The 16,681-nt window shown below is 41.9% G+C and overlaps 1 protein-coding gene across 3 annotated transcripts in view; it reads left to right on the top strand.

Annotated features, from left to right (window-relative positions):
- Positions 1-16,681, top strand: part of LOC117518610 (SH2 domain-containing adapter protein D-like) — an 88,139-nt gene that overhangs the window by 18,344 nt on the left and 53,114 nt on the right. For all 3 annotated transcript variants that reach the window (XM_034179793.1, XM_034179794.1, XM_034179792.1), the window contains exon 4: positions 3,208-3,426. In XM_034179793.1, the coding sequence (XP_034035684.1) occupies positions 3,208-3,426 (219 nt within the window). The remainder of the gene's footprint in view (positions 1-3,207; positions 3,427-16,681) is intronic.

Genomic DNA, 16,681 nt, shown 5'->3' with positions numbered 1-16,681 from the left:
TAACTTACAATTGCGTGTTTGCATGCGCTTATGAGCAGAAAAATCTGCATTCATGCAAAAATCTTTCAATCGGCTTAAATTATGTTACATTAGACAGCTCTATATCGGACTTAAACAACTGGAGCTTCTCCTCCAGGTTCATTGTTATCACAGATACTTCAAAGGAAATATTTTCTTTCTCTTGCCAGATGGAGCAGTTGGTGAGATTAGATTCACAGCAGCGGCGCCTGTGAATGTGATGTCAAAGCTTTGTCACACCTCTTTCACTCACTTTGAATTGAACCTGTCAGTCTACAGCTGTCCATCTGCCTGCTTTTGTCTGTCAGTCTCTCTTTCTTTTTTTTTCCTTTTAAAATCAAAGCAGAGCTGCGAGTGCCAATCTGGATGTTATTTTTTTTTCCTTTTTTTGCAGGAATTTTCTTTTGCAGTGATGAAAAAATACAGCATTATTGACGGAATATATTCATTGTTTATTCACGTCTGAAGTGTCAGGTGTCAGACTCTGGGAGGATTCTTTGAATCGGTTCTTGTAAAAAAATAAATAACAATATTTAAATATCTCCTTCCATGAGCTCACACATTCCTACACCTAAATATTCTCCAACATCATCTACTCAATTTTCTATTTGTCACCTGTCAAACTGTTATTTTGTTTTCCTCCCTGCCTGTTTTTCTCCATCGTGTTTCCTATAAATTTTTCCTTTTAGTTCTTTAATACTGGTTTTTATGCCTTCATCTTCTCCATCTCCAGGCTGTTGCTGACACTGCTGGTTCCCGGCACGGGTGGAACAGCGCTCGTCCACGCTGTGCTTCTGTCTCACCTACTTAACATCAAACACTGACAGAAGTCCCCCCCCCCGTGTCAGTCCACTACTATCCTTTCCTCCTCTCCTTATTCCCTCAGTCTCTTCCTCTTCCCTCTCCTGGCTCCTTCTCTCCCTCCACTCACTCTCCATTTGCTTCCACCTTCTTCTTCCTAATCCCAGGGTCTATCCGCAGGGCTTCCACTTGGTTGCCATGGTGACTGTGGGGCTGTCCAATAAAGGGTCTTCTTGTTTGAAGGTTAAAGTTTTCCTCTGGCTTTCAGAAGCGGCACCCACTTTTAGTTCCAGCACTGTTGCTGTCTCATGTGGGTGCGTTTCTTCTGACAGGCTGTGAGCTGTGTACACAAGCCATACCTACGCCAACAACTCGAAGACCTTGCCAAGGACCGAAATGCCTGCTGCACGTCAATCAAGCAGCGTGCCAAATCCTACAAAACTGATTGTACTGATTGTGTTCTGTGCCTGAATTGGATTGATCAGCCATCTACACACCCACAAAACCCCCTCCTAGACCATTCATAATGGTCTAGGAGTTTCCAGATGCTGAGATGTTTTCAGCCGTGTCTATGTATTAGTTGAGTAGTTTATTAGCGGGATTTCCATTGGGGATTGTATCATCCAAAATCCATTTTTATTTGTCTTCTACAGTTAAATTTCATATGCAACATCTTTAAAGTCATCCCGCAGTTCAATGTTTGTGTCTGTAAAACTCTGCTGTATGCAAAAGTGTGGTCTGAAATGGTCTGATGTGGACTCATAGTTCAGGTCAGGTTAAGTCTGGGAGCATGCACTGGTGCCACGTGTTGCTGTGCTTACCTTCATTTCTTGATAGCAACCACCCAGGCAAGCAACTACGCCATCCCAACCTTAGAGTTATTATTGAGGCAATCAATTGCCACAAAATGTATTTTCTCAAAAAATTTAAAAATTTCAAAAATCAAAATTTTCTCAGTACTTAAAAGTTTTGATTTTATGTTAGCTGCTTCCTTGTTTTTCACTCAGGATCACCATAGCAGATCTGAGATGGATCTTGCATGTCGAATTTGTACATGGTTAACACCGGATGACCTTCCCGACGCAACTCCACATTACATGGAGAAATATGGCAGGGGTGGGGTTTGAACCAGGAACCTTCTGCACCAAAACCCTTAAGTCAACTCAAACATTTTCATATATAATTACATAATTCTTTTAAGTTGTGCTAAAGTTATGCTTTGAGGTTTTCTTACTTAATATACAATTAGTTTAAGTAAATTATAAATTCTGAGTTTAATTTACTCAAAAAGCAAGACCATGTCACACAAACTTGAAATATTTACGTAAGTAGAATGTTTTCTTAAAACTTAGAGTTTACATGACTTAACTTTTTAATTAATGTGAACATTCGGGTTTAAAGTGTCCATCTATTAGAACCCAAATTTCAGAGCTGAATATGGATCACCTTTTACATAATTACTGACAGAAATTTTGCAGACTGTATCCATTAATCATATCAAATTTTACACCAAATGCCTTTCCTGTTGTACATGGAGAAACCTTCTCGAGCTCTCCAAGTCTTGTCATATATTATGGAATAGGGTTGGTAATGAAACCGTTTTTCCTAACACTTTGTCGAAGGGTGGATCCTGACATGGAATAGGTACCTTTAGGTTTTAGAGCAGATCCACGGTGAAGAAACAGAAATGACTCTTTTACATTGTAAGATGGGCTGTTTTTTGGCCGTATTGTTTAATGAGTGCTCTTCTAGTTCAGAAATTTCCCCTCTTGTACATCACTCCATTTTAACACTACTAGAATTGAGTTGACGGGTGCTGTTGCCTCTTTGAGGCTCCCATAGATGTCTTCAATAATCTGATTTTATCCTCTTGTTGCATCAATAACCTTAAAGCCTTTTATCTCATGGCCATATTTGACTTCACATAATAGCTGCTGAAAAAACACTTCTTGGATGGAACCCACTGAGAAATTGATGAAACTGTTAGGAAGGGAGTGTAGGTGCTGGTGTGAGCCATGATTGCTGCTGGAATTGTGGATGAGCGAGAGGCGGGGGCGTGAGGCCGTCTACCGCGTTCCTATCCAGCATCTAGCCCAAGGCCTTGTTAAGCCCCCATATGAGATTCTGAGTCCACATCAAGCTGTGCAAACATCATTTGTCTGTCTCCATTAATTCTAGTCATGTCAGAGCTCAACAGGCTTTTTGTTTTACTTTATGGCTCAGAATAATACCTGTGTTGTGTTTAGATGAGCCTCATCGCTCACGGCAAATGTTATGATGTCTGTGTTCCTTGCAGACTGCTTAAACGTGACATCAGTCAGACAACAATCTGGATGTTAGGATGCGTGGATTTGTGTTGATAGCAGTGTTTTTTATGTGTGTTGGCAGAACTGCAGCGTGGCCCGGCCGGACGGTCGCGCGCTGGAGTGCAGCTCTACGACACCCCCTACGAGGATCAACAAGGCCAGCGAGCAGGACTGTCGTATGGAGAACTACAGGAGGAGGGCAAGGAGAGCAGCAGGCTGCCGCAAGATGACGAGAGGCCAGCGGATGAGTACGACCAACCATGGGAGTGGAAGAAGGACCACATCTCCAAAGCATTTGCTGGTAACTTAAAAATGTCAGAAAGGTGAAAAGACACCTGCAGCAAAATCGGCTTCAGTCTTCTGGATGTGGTGAGGCTGAGTTAATTAGGTTATACCGCCGTAAGACTCAGCCACATATCTGCTACATCCACAAAATAATTGGGTGGACGCAGTAAGCCGTAGTGGGAACATAGTACAAACTGATAAGGTTGTAGTATGTCTCCATGAATGTGGAGAACTTTGGACACGTTCAAAAAATGCATAATGAGGACAGGGTCAAATCAGGACACAGTAGGAACTTAATAAGGACGTAGTAATGACTGTATTGATTTATCATGCGGTTGTATCTAGTAGAGACCTCAGTGATGGAGTGCAAGTGTGGCGCAGTCTGTAGACTGATCTGTGAAATGTGCTGATCGCTGTCCATGGTGCCGAAAGTCACTGCCCCCCCCCACCAAACACACAAATTCATCCCCCCACCTCAATGGACAGATTTGTTCAAAGCACTTTCACATGTATTCCCATGCGCATGCGCACTTGTGCACTCACACACACACACACACACACACACACACACACACACACACACACACACACACACACACACACACACACACACACACACACACAGAGCATATTTGAGTATGTGTTTAGGTAAAGACGGACACATTTTGTCCTACGCACTGTAGCTTTAACAAGATGATAGAGACTGACTGTCAAGATGGATCTATTCTGTCACAGAGCAGAAAAGACAGGGTTTGTTGTGGGGTTGTCTGTTCGTGGGGTTTTATGGATTTTTGGTCCTTGTTGCGTCTTTTTCTGAGTCCTTTTTGTGTGGGCCGGGCGTGTGGATGTGCGCGTTCCCAGCCTGTGTTTACAGGTGAGACCCTTGTCCATCTCTTCATATGCGCCTCACCTGCTGTTGTCTGCATGTGTATGTGTGTGTGTGTGTTTGTGTTCACCGGTCGTATTGTCTGTGTATGTGTGCCCTGTCATCCTGTCTGCGTGTGTGCACTTGTCGTCCCGTTCCCTGTCGTGTCTTCGTTGCCTCCACCCTCCACGTCTGGTGTGTCTGATGTCTGCTTCGTGTCCAAGTCCTGTGTGAGTCTTGTGCATGTGTGTTATGTGGATGTCCAGCGTGTCATTCATGTGTGTCTTGTTTCACTGTGTGTGTGTCTCAGTGTTTGTCACCCTTGCAGTGGTTTCATATTTTGGTTACTTGCATTTGTCTTTTTTGTTCATCAGTTTTTCTTTATTGAGAGTGTATAAGTTATGTTGTGTTTGCTTTTAGTACTTCAGGTGTATTTTGGTTATGTGTCATTGTTAGGCTTTATTTTCTGTCATTTGTGGATGTCCTGGTTTGCCGCCCCCTTGTGTTCCTTTAGTTATTCATGTGTTTCTGTCTGCCGTGATTATTGCACCTGTTGATCATTTGCCTGTTTATTTAAGTCATTCCTGTTTGTCTTTGATTTGCGGGTCCATTACCTTTCGGTACATGTCTCGAGTGTTACTGGTGTCATCGTACTTTATGTTTTCCCTTGTGATTTCCGGCATTTTTAAGTATCCTGTTTTTTGTCATTCACTCCTTTTTGTCATCAGTGGCTTTTGAGTTATCTGCTCATGGTCTCCCCTCCTGGTATTTCTCCACCCTCTGTCAGGGTTGGACGTTGTATTTTGGTTTTTGGCTTTCCTGCAACTGTTTGTGTTATTTTTTACTCACCCATTGTGGAAATTAAAGTATCTTGGATTTTGGAAACTCATCTTCTGTGTCCTGGCTGACCTACATCTTGGGGTTCTACTCGAGTCAATTATAGCACTAATCACAACAGGGTTAGGTCGTTGCAATGTCATTTTTTAGATGAAAATGTTAATATCTGACTGTAAACTGTGTAATTGGTCTGGCAACGTGAGAAAAAGGTGCATAGCATCTTGAATTGTCTTGGACCAAAACAGTGAATCTCTATCTCTACATGTGAGTTCTTGGAACATCTTGGAACACTTAATGAAACGGGTTAAGAAGATATCTGTTTTGAAATGTCAGACTCCTTCCACACGTGCACAGAGCACAACTAGTGATACTGAAATATCTATCTGTCCTGACTTTACTACTGCATCTGCTTTCCGACTGTTGCAGCTCCAACATCTTGTTACTGACACTGCTGAGTCCTTGATTGACTTGTCTGCTTCCCTTTTCCTACATTCACACACCTTCGGTCACTATTGATTTTGCGTGACTGCAGAACTGCCTGAGAGAAGCTCATGAGACCTGACAGCCATGATGTTGTGTCTGGTCTGTGTATAGTCACTGCGGTGGACGTGAAGACAAAATTTTAAAAAAAGTTGACTGAATTTGAGAAGTTTAAAATTGACGTACTGTTTGTAATACTTCAAAACAAATTTGTCTTCTCAAATTTAGTTGTTTAGGGCAGCATGGAGGCTTAGTGGTTAGCACTGTTGCGTCACAGCAAGAAGGTCATGGGTTCGATTCCCACCTCTGGCCTTTCTGCATGGAGTTTGCATGTTCTACCCGTGTTTGCGTGGGTTCCTTCCTGGTGCTCTGACATCCTCCCACATCCAAAGACATGCAGGATAGGTGGACTGGAAACTTTAAATTGTCCTTAGGCGTGTGTGCAGGTGTGAATGTGCTTGTATGGACTCGGTGAAACTCACACTCTATGTACTGTATTGGGAATACCTGAGTTGATTTCATTTTGTTGTTTGTTGCAGTTATTTGCATGTGAAGTCATTGTATTGTGAAGACGATAACTCATTAACAATACTTGTAGACACTTCACATTTACACCATAGCTACACCCCCCAGGTAGTAGATGAGTTGATTACTTTTTTGTATTGTTTGTTGCATATATTCTTATTTTACTGGGGTTAAAGTAGTAGTTTTCTGAAGATGATAACTCATTAACATTACTTGTTAGAAACTCCACACTGACACTGTAGATACCCTGAGCTGATCAAATTTTTTTGTGCTGTTTGGTGAATTTTTGGTGTGTTTTACATATTTATGAGGGTGAAATTATTGATATTTTGAACACGATAATTTACTAAAATTACATGGAACACACTTGATATTTAAGGCCATAGTTAGCAAAGAGTAACTGAACTTACTACTCAGTTATATTCTTTGATGCATACAGTATGTTTGTATATTAATGAAGAAGAAGAAGGAGACAGGTGGCAGTGCATGTCAGAGCACAAACCAAGCATGAAGTCAAAGGAATTGTCTGTTGACCTCCGAGACAGGATTGTCTCATGGCACAAATCTAGGGAAGGGCACAGAAACATTTCTGCTGCTTTGAAGGTCCCAGTGAGCACAGTGGCCTCCATCATCAGTAAATAGAAGACATTCAGATCCACCAGGACTCTTCCTTGAGCTGGCCGCCCATCTAAACTGAGTAATCAGGGGAGAAGAGCCTAAGTCAGGGAGGTGACCAAGAACCCGATGGTCACTCTGTCAGAGCTCTAGCATTCCTCTGTGGAGAGAGGAGAACCTTCCAGAAGGACAACCATCCCTGCAGCAATCCGCCAATCAGAATCCGAATTCAGATGATTGGACATGATTTGGAAAGGCACACTTCTGTCTATATAAGGTCCCACAGTTGACAGTGCATGTCAGAGCACAAACCAAGCATGAAGTCAAAGGAATTGTCTGTAGACCTCCTAATGTAACAAAATAGAATTTTCTACTGAAGAAATGTGATTGTATAGTTAAGTTTCAGTCATTTAATGTCATTAGTTGTGTGATGGTTAGTGTCATTCTATCGGTTTCATACACAATTAGACAAGAAATATTTGATGTTGTTTTGTTTAACCTGCTTTGATTCCATGTTGAATTAGGAATATGTTAGTGATATTTTTTCCAGTCTAACACAGGACTAATCACTTGCTTTTTTTGAAAATAAAACATTATTTTAGTTTAAAAATACAGCAAAGTAATAAAGTTAATCACATAAATATACCTTTAAAGTATTCACTGCAAGTCCTTGAACGCTTCTCTGGAATTCAAGGTGTCCCGCCTGCCTCATTTCTGCTGATAGCTTTGTTTTGGTGCTCATTGCTGGGGAATCTTAAGAATGCTACAGTGAGGAAAATAAGTATTTGAACACCCTGCAATTTTGCAAGTTCTCCCACTTAGAAATCATGGAGGGGTCTGAAATTTTCATCTTAGGTGCATGTCCACTGTGAGAGACATAATCTAAAAAAAAAAAAAAAATCTGGAAATCACAATGTATGATTTTTTAATAATTTATTTGTATGTTACTGCTGCAAATAAGTATTGATCCCTAATAGTGCAGCAAATAACTGAAACAATTGTGCAAATGGTGATACAAGCACCAAAGTTGGCACAAATGCTCCTTAGACATTACTCTTTTGAAAAAACCTACTGGCCACTTGAATTTTCAATAGGCGTCTAGGTAGGGGTCAATTGAAGAATTACACAGGGGTCAAAATTAAAAATGCTCATATCATTTTGAAAACTACACTACATTATTTGTCTTATCGTAAAGATTCCAAAAAGGTATAGTTTGGACGATCTATGGCTGAATGATCAAGAGTTATGGAGTAAAAACAGCAAAAATGGTGACAAAGGTCAGTTTCAGTTTGTACAGGGGTCAAAAGTTAAAGTTCCTTCAGTTTTGGTAAAAAGTGATGCAAATTATTGGTCGAGCTAATAGGGTTAATAAATGGAATAGTTTTGATTGTGTTGAATGTTTGGTCTCCAAAGTAAAGGTCAAACAAGGTCAACATCCATTGGATTCTATGACATGTGACATATGTTACCCCGTAACATGATAACTAAGCATGATACATGGTCCAAACTATAACTTTTTAAAACCCTGTTAACTCAACTAATAATTTGCATAATTTCTTTTACCAAAATTGGAGCAACTTTAACCTTTGACTCCTGTACAAACTGAAACTGACCTTTGTCACCATTTTTGCTGTTTTTGCTCCATAACTCCTGATCAGTCAGCCATAGATAGTCCAAACTATACCTTTTTGGAATCTTTACGATCAGACAAATAATGTGGTGTAGTTTTCAAAATGATTTGAGCATTTTTTAATTTTGACCCCTGTGTAATTCTTCAATTGACCCCTACCTGGCCGCCTATTGAAAATTCAAGTGGCCAGTCGGTTTTTTCAAATGAGTAATGTCTAAGGAGTATTTGTGGCAACTTTGGTGCTTGTATCACCATTTCCATGATTTTGCTCTAAATATTCTCTTAGCTGCTGCACTATAACAACCAGCAAGAATTCTGGCTCACACAGACCTGTTAATTTTTCTTTAAGAAGCCCTCTTATTCTGCACTCTTTAACTGTATTAATTGTACCTGTTTGAACTTGTTACCTGTATAAAAGACACCTGTTCACACACTCAATCAATCACACTCCAATCTGTCCACCATAGCCAAGACCAAAGAGCTGTCTAAAGACACCAGGGACAAAACTGTAGATCTGCACAAGGCTGGGATGGACTACAGGACAACAGGCAAGCAGCTTGGTAGAAGACAACAACTGTTATGATTATTTATTAGAAAGTGGAAGAAACACAAGATGACTGTCAATCTCCCTCGGTCTGGGATTCCATGCAAGATTTCACTTTGTGGGTTAAGGATGATTCTGAGAAAGCTCAGAACTACACAGGAGGACCTGGTCAATGACCTGAAGAGAGCTGGGACCACAGTCACAAAGACTACATAACACATGATGCTGTCATGGTTTAAAGTCCTGCAGGGCAGCAAGGTCCCCCTGCTCAAGCCAGCACATGTCCAGGCCTGTTTGAAGTTCACCAGTGACCATCTGGATGATCTAGAGGAGGCATGGGAAAAGGTCATCTGGTCAGATGAGACAAGAATAGATCTTTTTGGAATCAACTCCACTTACCATGTTTAGAGGATGAGACCAACCCCAAGAAAACCATCCCAACCGTGAAGCATGGGGTGGAAACATCATACTCTGGGGGTGCTCTTCTGCAAAGGGGACAGGACAATTGCACCGTATTGAAGGGAGGATGGATGGGTCATGTATTGCGAGATTTTGGCAAACAACCTCCTTCCCTCAGTAAGAGCACTGAAGACTGACGACCCCAAACACACAGCATTAGAAGCATAAGAAGCATTTCAAGGTCCTGGAGTGGCCTGGCCAGTCTCCAGACCTGAACTCAATAGAAAATCTTTGGAGGGAGCTGAAACTCCAAACCTGAAAGATCTAGAGAAGATCTGTATGGAGGAGTGGACCAAAATCCCTGCTGTTGTGTGTTGTGTGTGCAAACCTGGAGAAAAACTACAGGAAACGTTTGACCTCTGTAATTGCAAACAAAGGCTACTGTACCAAATATTAACATTGATTTTCACAGGTGTTGAAATACTTATTTGCAGCAGTAACATACAAATAAATTATTTAAAAAATCATACATTGTGATTTCCGGAATTTTTTTTAGATTGTCTCTCACAGTGGACACGCACCTAAGATGAAAATTTCAGACCCCTCCATGATTTCTACGTGGGGGAACTTGCAAAATCGCAGGGTGTTCAAATACTTATTTTCCTCACTGTACCTTCTTTCCTCATGCCTAACATTTAATTTGTGAATTGCTGCACTGAGGCAAAGAACAAAAGTGGACCTCCCAAGCCCTTTTTATTCTGCATACTTTTCATAATATTCCTTTTATTATTCCACTTTAAAAAATGATTGTTTGCCACAGGGTCCTGATATATGTCCTGAGGCCTATCTTGGACAGTGCCTATCCTCAGTGTGTGTGTGTGTGTGTGTGTGTGTGTGTGTACATACATATGGACCCATGCTTTCATGCTGTGCATTCCAAATTCTTGAATGTGGTGATTTTCTACTGCAACCCATCTCTTTCAAGGTTTGACATCTTGTGCATTCACAAATGTTCTTCTGCACACTTTGGATGAAATGGGTGAGTTACTAGTGACTTTATATCAGCTTCTGGCCATTTTTCTCTGATTTGTGACATCAACCAGGCATTTTTTGCCCAGAGAGCCACAGCTTTGAGGCTATTCTACGTGAAAATCACAGTAGATTGGCAGTTTCTGAAATACTCAAAACCAGCCTGTCTCGTACCACATTTAAAGTTCCTGAAATCAGCTTTCTTTACCATTCTAATACACTGTGTGAACTTCAGCACATTATCTGAATGTGTTCATATGCCTTAGATAATTGATTTCAAACACAGCTGAACACGTACACCTAATGAGGGGCCAGTTAGTGTATTAATACTGTGTTGACGTATAAATATATATATTGTGTTGGTGTTTATCCCTATGTACCATATTGTGAAGTAGATGAGACTCCCTGTGGATAGGATGTCAGTCTATTTTGGGTTACTACCTCAATTTTACCACTGAGTGGACAAGGGGCAATGTAGGTGAAGTGTCTTGTCCAATAGCATAGACAGGACACCTGACTGGGAATTGAATGCAGGTCTGCATACTGGTAGCTCAAGCCTATGCTTTGGAGCTACAAGTCAAGTCTGGTCACCATATCATCAAACCACAGAACCACTTTGGGCCATGGGTGGCAACCAATCCGATCACCTCTCAAGAGTAGCCATTTACAGAAGGTAAAATGAGTTTTGAACACGCCACCATGTTTCTCAGTAAATATATTTCTAAAGGTGCTATTGACATGAACTTTTCACCAGATGTCAGTAACAACCAAGTAAGCCACACATACAAAGAAAACAAAACAAATAAGTACAAAAATTAAGTTATGTGTAATATAATGGAACAACACAGGGAAAAAAATATTGACCACGCGTACTGATTTTTTTTTATATATACTTCATACAAAAGCGTTTGTTGGTAATGACAGCTTAAAATGACCTCCTGTGTGGAAAAAGTTGCATGCATTGCTTGGGTGTGCTTTTGGAACATTTTCCCTTACAGACAAACAAACAAACAGTCTTCAAATGTTGAAGGTTCCCTGGACCTCTTCTATGAACTCTGGTCTTTAGTTCTTTCTATATATTTTCTATTGGATTCAAGTTAAGTGATTGGCTGGGATTCTAGCAGTTTTATTTTCATTCTGTGAAACCAACTGAGAGTTTCCTTGGCTGTGTGTTTGGGATAATTGTCTTGCTGAAATGTCAACCCTCGGTTCATCTTTATCATCATGGTAGATGGCAGTAGCTTTTTATCAAGAATCTCTTGTTACCTTTTTCCATTCCTCCTTCAGTTACATGAAGTTTGTCAATGCCGGATGCTGAAAAACAGCCCACACCTTGATGTTCCCACATCCAAACTTCACTATTGGTATGGTGTTTTTGGAGTGATGTGAGGTGCCATTTATGTCATCCAAAGAGTTCAATTTTGGTCTCATCTGACCACACTATATTCTCCCAGTATTTCACAGGTATGTTGAAATGTTGTGCAGCAAACTTTAAATGATTTTCAACATGCTTTTTCTTCAGCAATGGAGTCTTTCATAGTGAGCATGCCTATAGGCCATGGTGGTTGAGTGCATTACTTATTGCATTTTTAAACAATTGTACCTGCTCAGTCCAGGTCTTTCTGAAGTTCTCCAGAAGATGTCATTGGCTCTTGGACAACTCTTCTGACAATTCTTTTCATCCTCTGTCAGAAATCTTGTGAGGAGCACCTTGTCATGGCCTGTTTATGGTGAAATGATGATCTGTCCACTTTCAGATTATGGCCCCACAGTGCTCACTAGAACATTCTAGAAGTTTAGAAATCCTGCTGTAACCAATGCCATCAGTACGTTTTGCAACTATAAGGTCGAGAAGATCTTGAGAAAGCTCTTTGCTTTTACTCATCATGAGAGGTTTCTTGTGTGACATCTTGGTAATGAGACACCTTTTTGTTGGCCATCAGTTAGGACTGAACCAGCTGATATTAATTTGCGCTGACAAGGGGCAGGATTGCTTTCTAACTACTGATAGATTTCAACTGGTGTCTTTGCTTTCAACAAACCTTTTTGCACCTTCCTTTCTTCAGGTGTTCAAAACCTTTTTCCTGTGTCATTTCATATTATTACACAACTTAATTTATGGACATCTATGATTTGGTTTCTTTGTATGTGTGGATTACTTGGGTTGCTATGACATCTGGTGAAAATTTTCTGTCAACAGCATCTTCGGAAACATATTTAGTGAGGAAAATGGGGACGTGTTCAATAGTTATTTTAGCTGCTGAATCTTCCACTGCCAGGTGAAAAGTGGGCATCTTTTTCGCCTTATCTCTGGGGCCCCTCAACACTGAGGCACCTGTCTCAGTGTTGAGGGGCCCGCATGTTGCATCACACACAGAGAAACACAGAGAAATGCATCACATGGCCAAAATCCCATAGCTCATGCTCCATCACATTGCATGTGATACTCCTCATCTTACTGCCAAAGCAATCAAATAACTGCTTGTTTGACACAAAGTAATTCAAGAGGTACCCAAGGAGTCTCTGAAAAAACCTAGTACCAAAGACATCCAGTCGTCCCTTTAGGACACTTTAGTGTCCAGTATATCCTACAAAGATGTTGACATCACCAAAGACATCTGTCCAGTGGCATCATGACTCCTTCAGTTTTTACAAGATGTCTCTCAATCTCTAAGTCTTGAGGTCCCAGAGGCATGAATGTCACTGCAGGGAAAAGTGAATGTCTCCACAAGTTCAACATGTTTACCATGTACAGATACACTTCTGACGGCCGAGTCTAGTAAGTCATTGAAAGCCTGGATTTACTCTTCATCCAGGATTATCACAAATCCAGGCACTCTGATTCCTCACCCACCATCTCAAGTTCTGCAATCAGAGTAACCATTGATTCCGCAAACATCACAACATTGTTCATGAATTCAAGGTCGGTAAACCTTCCCTTGGCAGCACAAACATCTTAGCCGGTGGTTTCCACAATCCTGTCCAATACCCAGAGGAAAAAAAAAAAAAGCACTGTTCTTCTTAAAAACAAAATTCCAGGATACCTACAAGTAGCATCTGGAAATTAAAGTGCCTCTTGTTTAAAGTTGCACTGACACCATCTCTTCCTTGATGGTACAATTCACGGAAATAACTAGCAGCAGAGAATAAAATGAAAGGGAAAGTAATTAGAGCTGGAGTAGACTGACGGGTCGGTTAGTAGTGGATCAGTTAAAGGGAGTCCAGGCCATGTAAGCTAAATTGAGTTGCATGTCCAAGTCACCAAGGTTAAGGTGACGGGATAATAAATCAGCCTTGTACACACTCTGCTCCAGTCTCACTCTCCTCCCTTCCGCCGTTAATTGCATGCCTGCATGTGAACGACTGATTGAGTGCTAATAAGAGAGTCATGGTCAGCACAAAAATGTCTGAATACTCTCATGCACATGTCTGCTCATATCAGACACAACTTACTGGACAACAGAGGAAGGTGCAGGACATCACAGCACCTTCGCTGCAGTCATTCACACACTGATGCTGTGCTCTGTGTTAGCAGTGCTTAGTGCAGTGGAGAAAAACACTCGCGCGGCTCAAGCTGTCTGACCCTCGGTGTGTTTTTTCCATTTGGAGTCAGCACTCTGAGCCGGCGTGCTGTCTGCCTCAGCCGACCGATGCACTGAAGTGTAAACACACAAACACTATTTTCCATTCTCACATTTAATCCATACTCCCCAGAAAACACTTAGCGCGGTGCTCGGCGCTGCGCGAGTTACGGGACTGAAAGAGAAAACACAGCAAAAGAGATGAAGAGAGGCTGCAGAGAAAAGTAGCTGAAGGGAGCGAGCGAGGGACAGCCAAGGTTACGGGAGGTTTTGGTGGGAGCTCGCTGGATGTTTGTGGAGGCCCACTGCTTCAGAGGGGAGGGGCGCTGTGGAGAATTAATGGTCGTGGGTTGTGGTGAAGTGAGGCGAAGAGAGGGGAGAGGGGGAGTCAGGGCCATTGTGGCAGGCTGCAATCAGTCATCTGCTGACACACAAACTCACACGGCAACACGGCAACAGTGGTGACAGGGCTGCCCTCCCTGCTGATGTAACACAATCACTCAGATAACCCTCCACAGGGGGCAAATCAGGGCGGTGGGGGGAGGGGGGGATTGCCATCTCACCCGTCATCCTCATCAGCACCTTCACACACACACACACACACATTACAGATGTGGATTTCCCACATCTGATATCAGCAACTAATTAATTCAAGGGCGAGAAGAGCTTGTGTGTGTGTGTGTGTGTGTGTGTGTGTGTGCATACTGCACATGGATTTGTGTGCACTGCTTTCATGCAAGTGCACAATGAATATGGTTTTCACAGCTTATCCCGTCTTACATGCATCACCGGGGTATTTCTGACTATTGCATGACTGTGGTTTTGTCCAGACAGTGTCAAAACTAAGCTGGACCCTCAAGTATTTTCAATCAATCAATCAATCAATCAATTTTTTTATATAGCGCCAAATCACAACAAACAGTTGCCCCAAGGCGCTTTATATTGTAAGGCAAGGCCATACAATAATTATGTAAAACCCCAACGGTCAAAACGACCCCCTGTGAGCAAGCACTTGGCTACAGTGGGAAGGAAAAACTCCCTTTTAACAGGAAGAAACCTCCAGCAGAACCAGGCTCAGGGAGGGGCAGTCTTCTGCTGGGACTGGTTGGGGCTGAGGGAGAGAACCAGGAAAAAGACATGCTGTGGAGGGGGAGCAGAGATCGATCACTAATGATTAAATGCAGAGTGGTGCATACAGAGCAAAAAGAGAAAGAAACAGTGCATCATGGGAACCCCCCAGCAGTCTACGGTCTATAGCAGCATAACTAAGGGGATGGTTCAGGGTCACCTGATCCAGCCCTAACTATAAGCTTTAGCCAAAAAGGAAAGTTTTAAGCCTAATCTTAAAAGTAGAGAGGGTGTCTGTCTCCCTGATCTGAATTGGGAGCTGGTTCCACAGGAGAGGAGCCTGAAAGCTGAAGGCTCTGCCTCCCATTCTACTCTTACAAACCCTAGGAACTACAAGTAAGCCTGCAGTCTGAGAGCGAAGCGCTCTATTGGGGTGATATGGTACTACGAGGTCCCTAAGATAAGATGGGACCTGATTATTCAAAACCTTATAAGTAAGAAGAAGAATTTTAAATTCTATTCTAGAATTAACAGGAAGCCAATGAAGAGAGGCCAATATGGGTGAGAGATGCTCTCTCCTTCTAGTCCCCGTCAGTACTCTAGCTGCAGCATTTTGAATTAACTGAAGGCTTTTTAGGGAACTTTTAGGACAACCTGATAATAATGAATTACAATAGTCCAGCCTAGAGGAAATAAATGCATGAATTAGTTTTTCCCACCCCCCCCCCCCCCCCCCCCCCCCCCCCCCCCCCCCCCCCCCCCCCCCCCCCCCCCCCCCCCCCCCCCCCCCCCCCCCCCCCCCCCCCCCCCTCTGAGACAAGACCTTTCTATTTTAGAGATATTGCGTAAATGCAAAAAAGCAGTCCTACATATTTGTTTAATATGCGCTTTGAATGACATATCCTGATCAAAAATGACTCCAAGATTTCTCACAGTATTACTAGAGGTCAGGGTAATGCCATCCAGAGTAAGGATCTGGTTAGACACCATGTTTCTAAGATTTGTGGGGCCAAGTACAATAACTTCAGTTTTATCTGAGTTTAAAAGCAGGAAATTAGAGGTCATCCATGTCTTTATGTCTGTAAGACAATCCTGCAGTTTAGCTAATTGGTGTGTGTCCTCTGGCTTCATGGATAGATAAAGCTGGGTATCATCTGCGTAACAATGAAAATTTAAGCAATACCGTCTAATAATACTGCCTAAGGGAAGCATATATAAAGTGAATAAAATTGGTCCTAGCACAGAACCTTGTGGAACTCCATAATTAACTTTAGTCTGTGAAGAAGATTCCCCATTTACATGAACAAATTGTAATCTATTAGACAAATATGATTCAAACCACCGCAGCGCAGTGCCTTTAATACCTATGGCATGCTCTAATCTCTGTAATAAAATTTTATGGTCAACAGTATCAAAAGCAGCACTGAGGTCTAACAGAACAAGCACAGAGATGAGTCCACTGTCCGGCCATAAGAAGATCATTTGTAACCTTCACTAATGCTGTTTCTGTACTATGATGAATTCTAAAACCTGACTGAAACTCTTCAAATAGACCATTCCTCTGCAGATGATCAGTTAGCTGTTTTACAACTACCCTTTCAAGAATTTTGAGAGAAAAGGAAGTTGGAGATTGGCCTATAATTAGCTAAGATAGCTGGGTCAAGTGATGGCTTTTTAAGTAATGGTTTAATTACTGCC

The sequence above is a fragment of the Thalassophryne amazonica genome, chromosome 10, assembly GCF_902500255.1.
Source record: "Thalassophryne amazonica chromosome 10, fThaAma1.1, whole genome shotgun sequence".
NCBI lineage: Eukaryota > Metazoa > Chordata > Actinopteri > Batrachoidiformes > Batrachoididae > Thalassophryne > Thalassophryne amazonica.
This window is presented reverse-complemented; position numbering and strand designations above follow the sequence as displayed.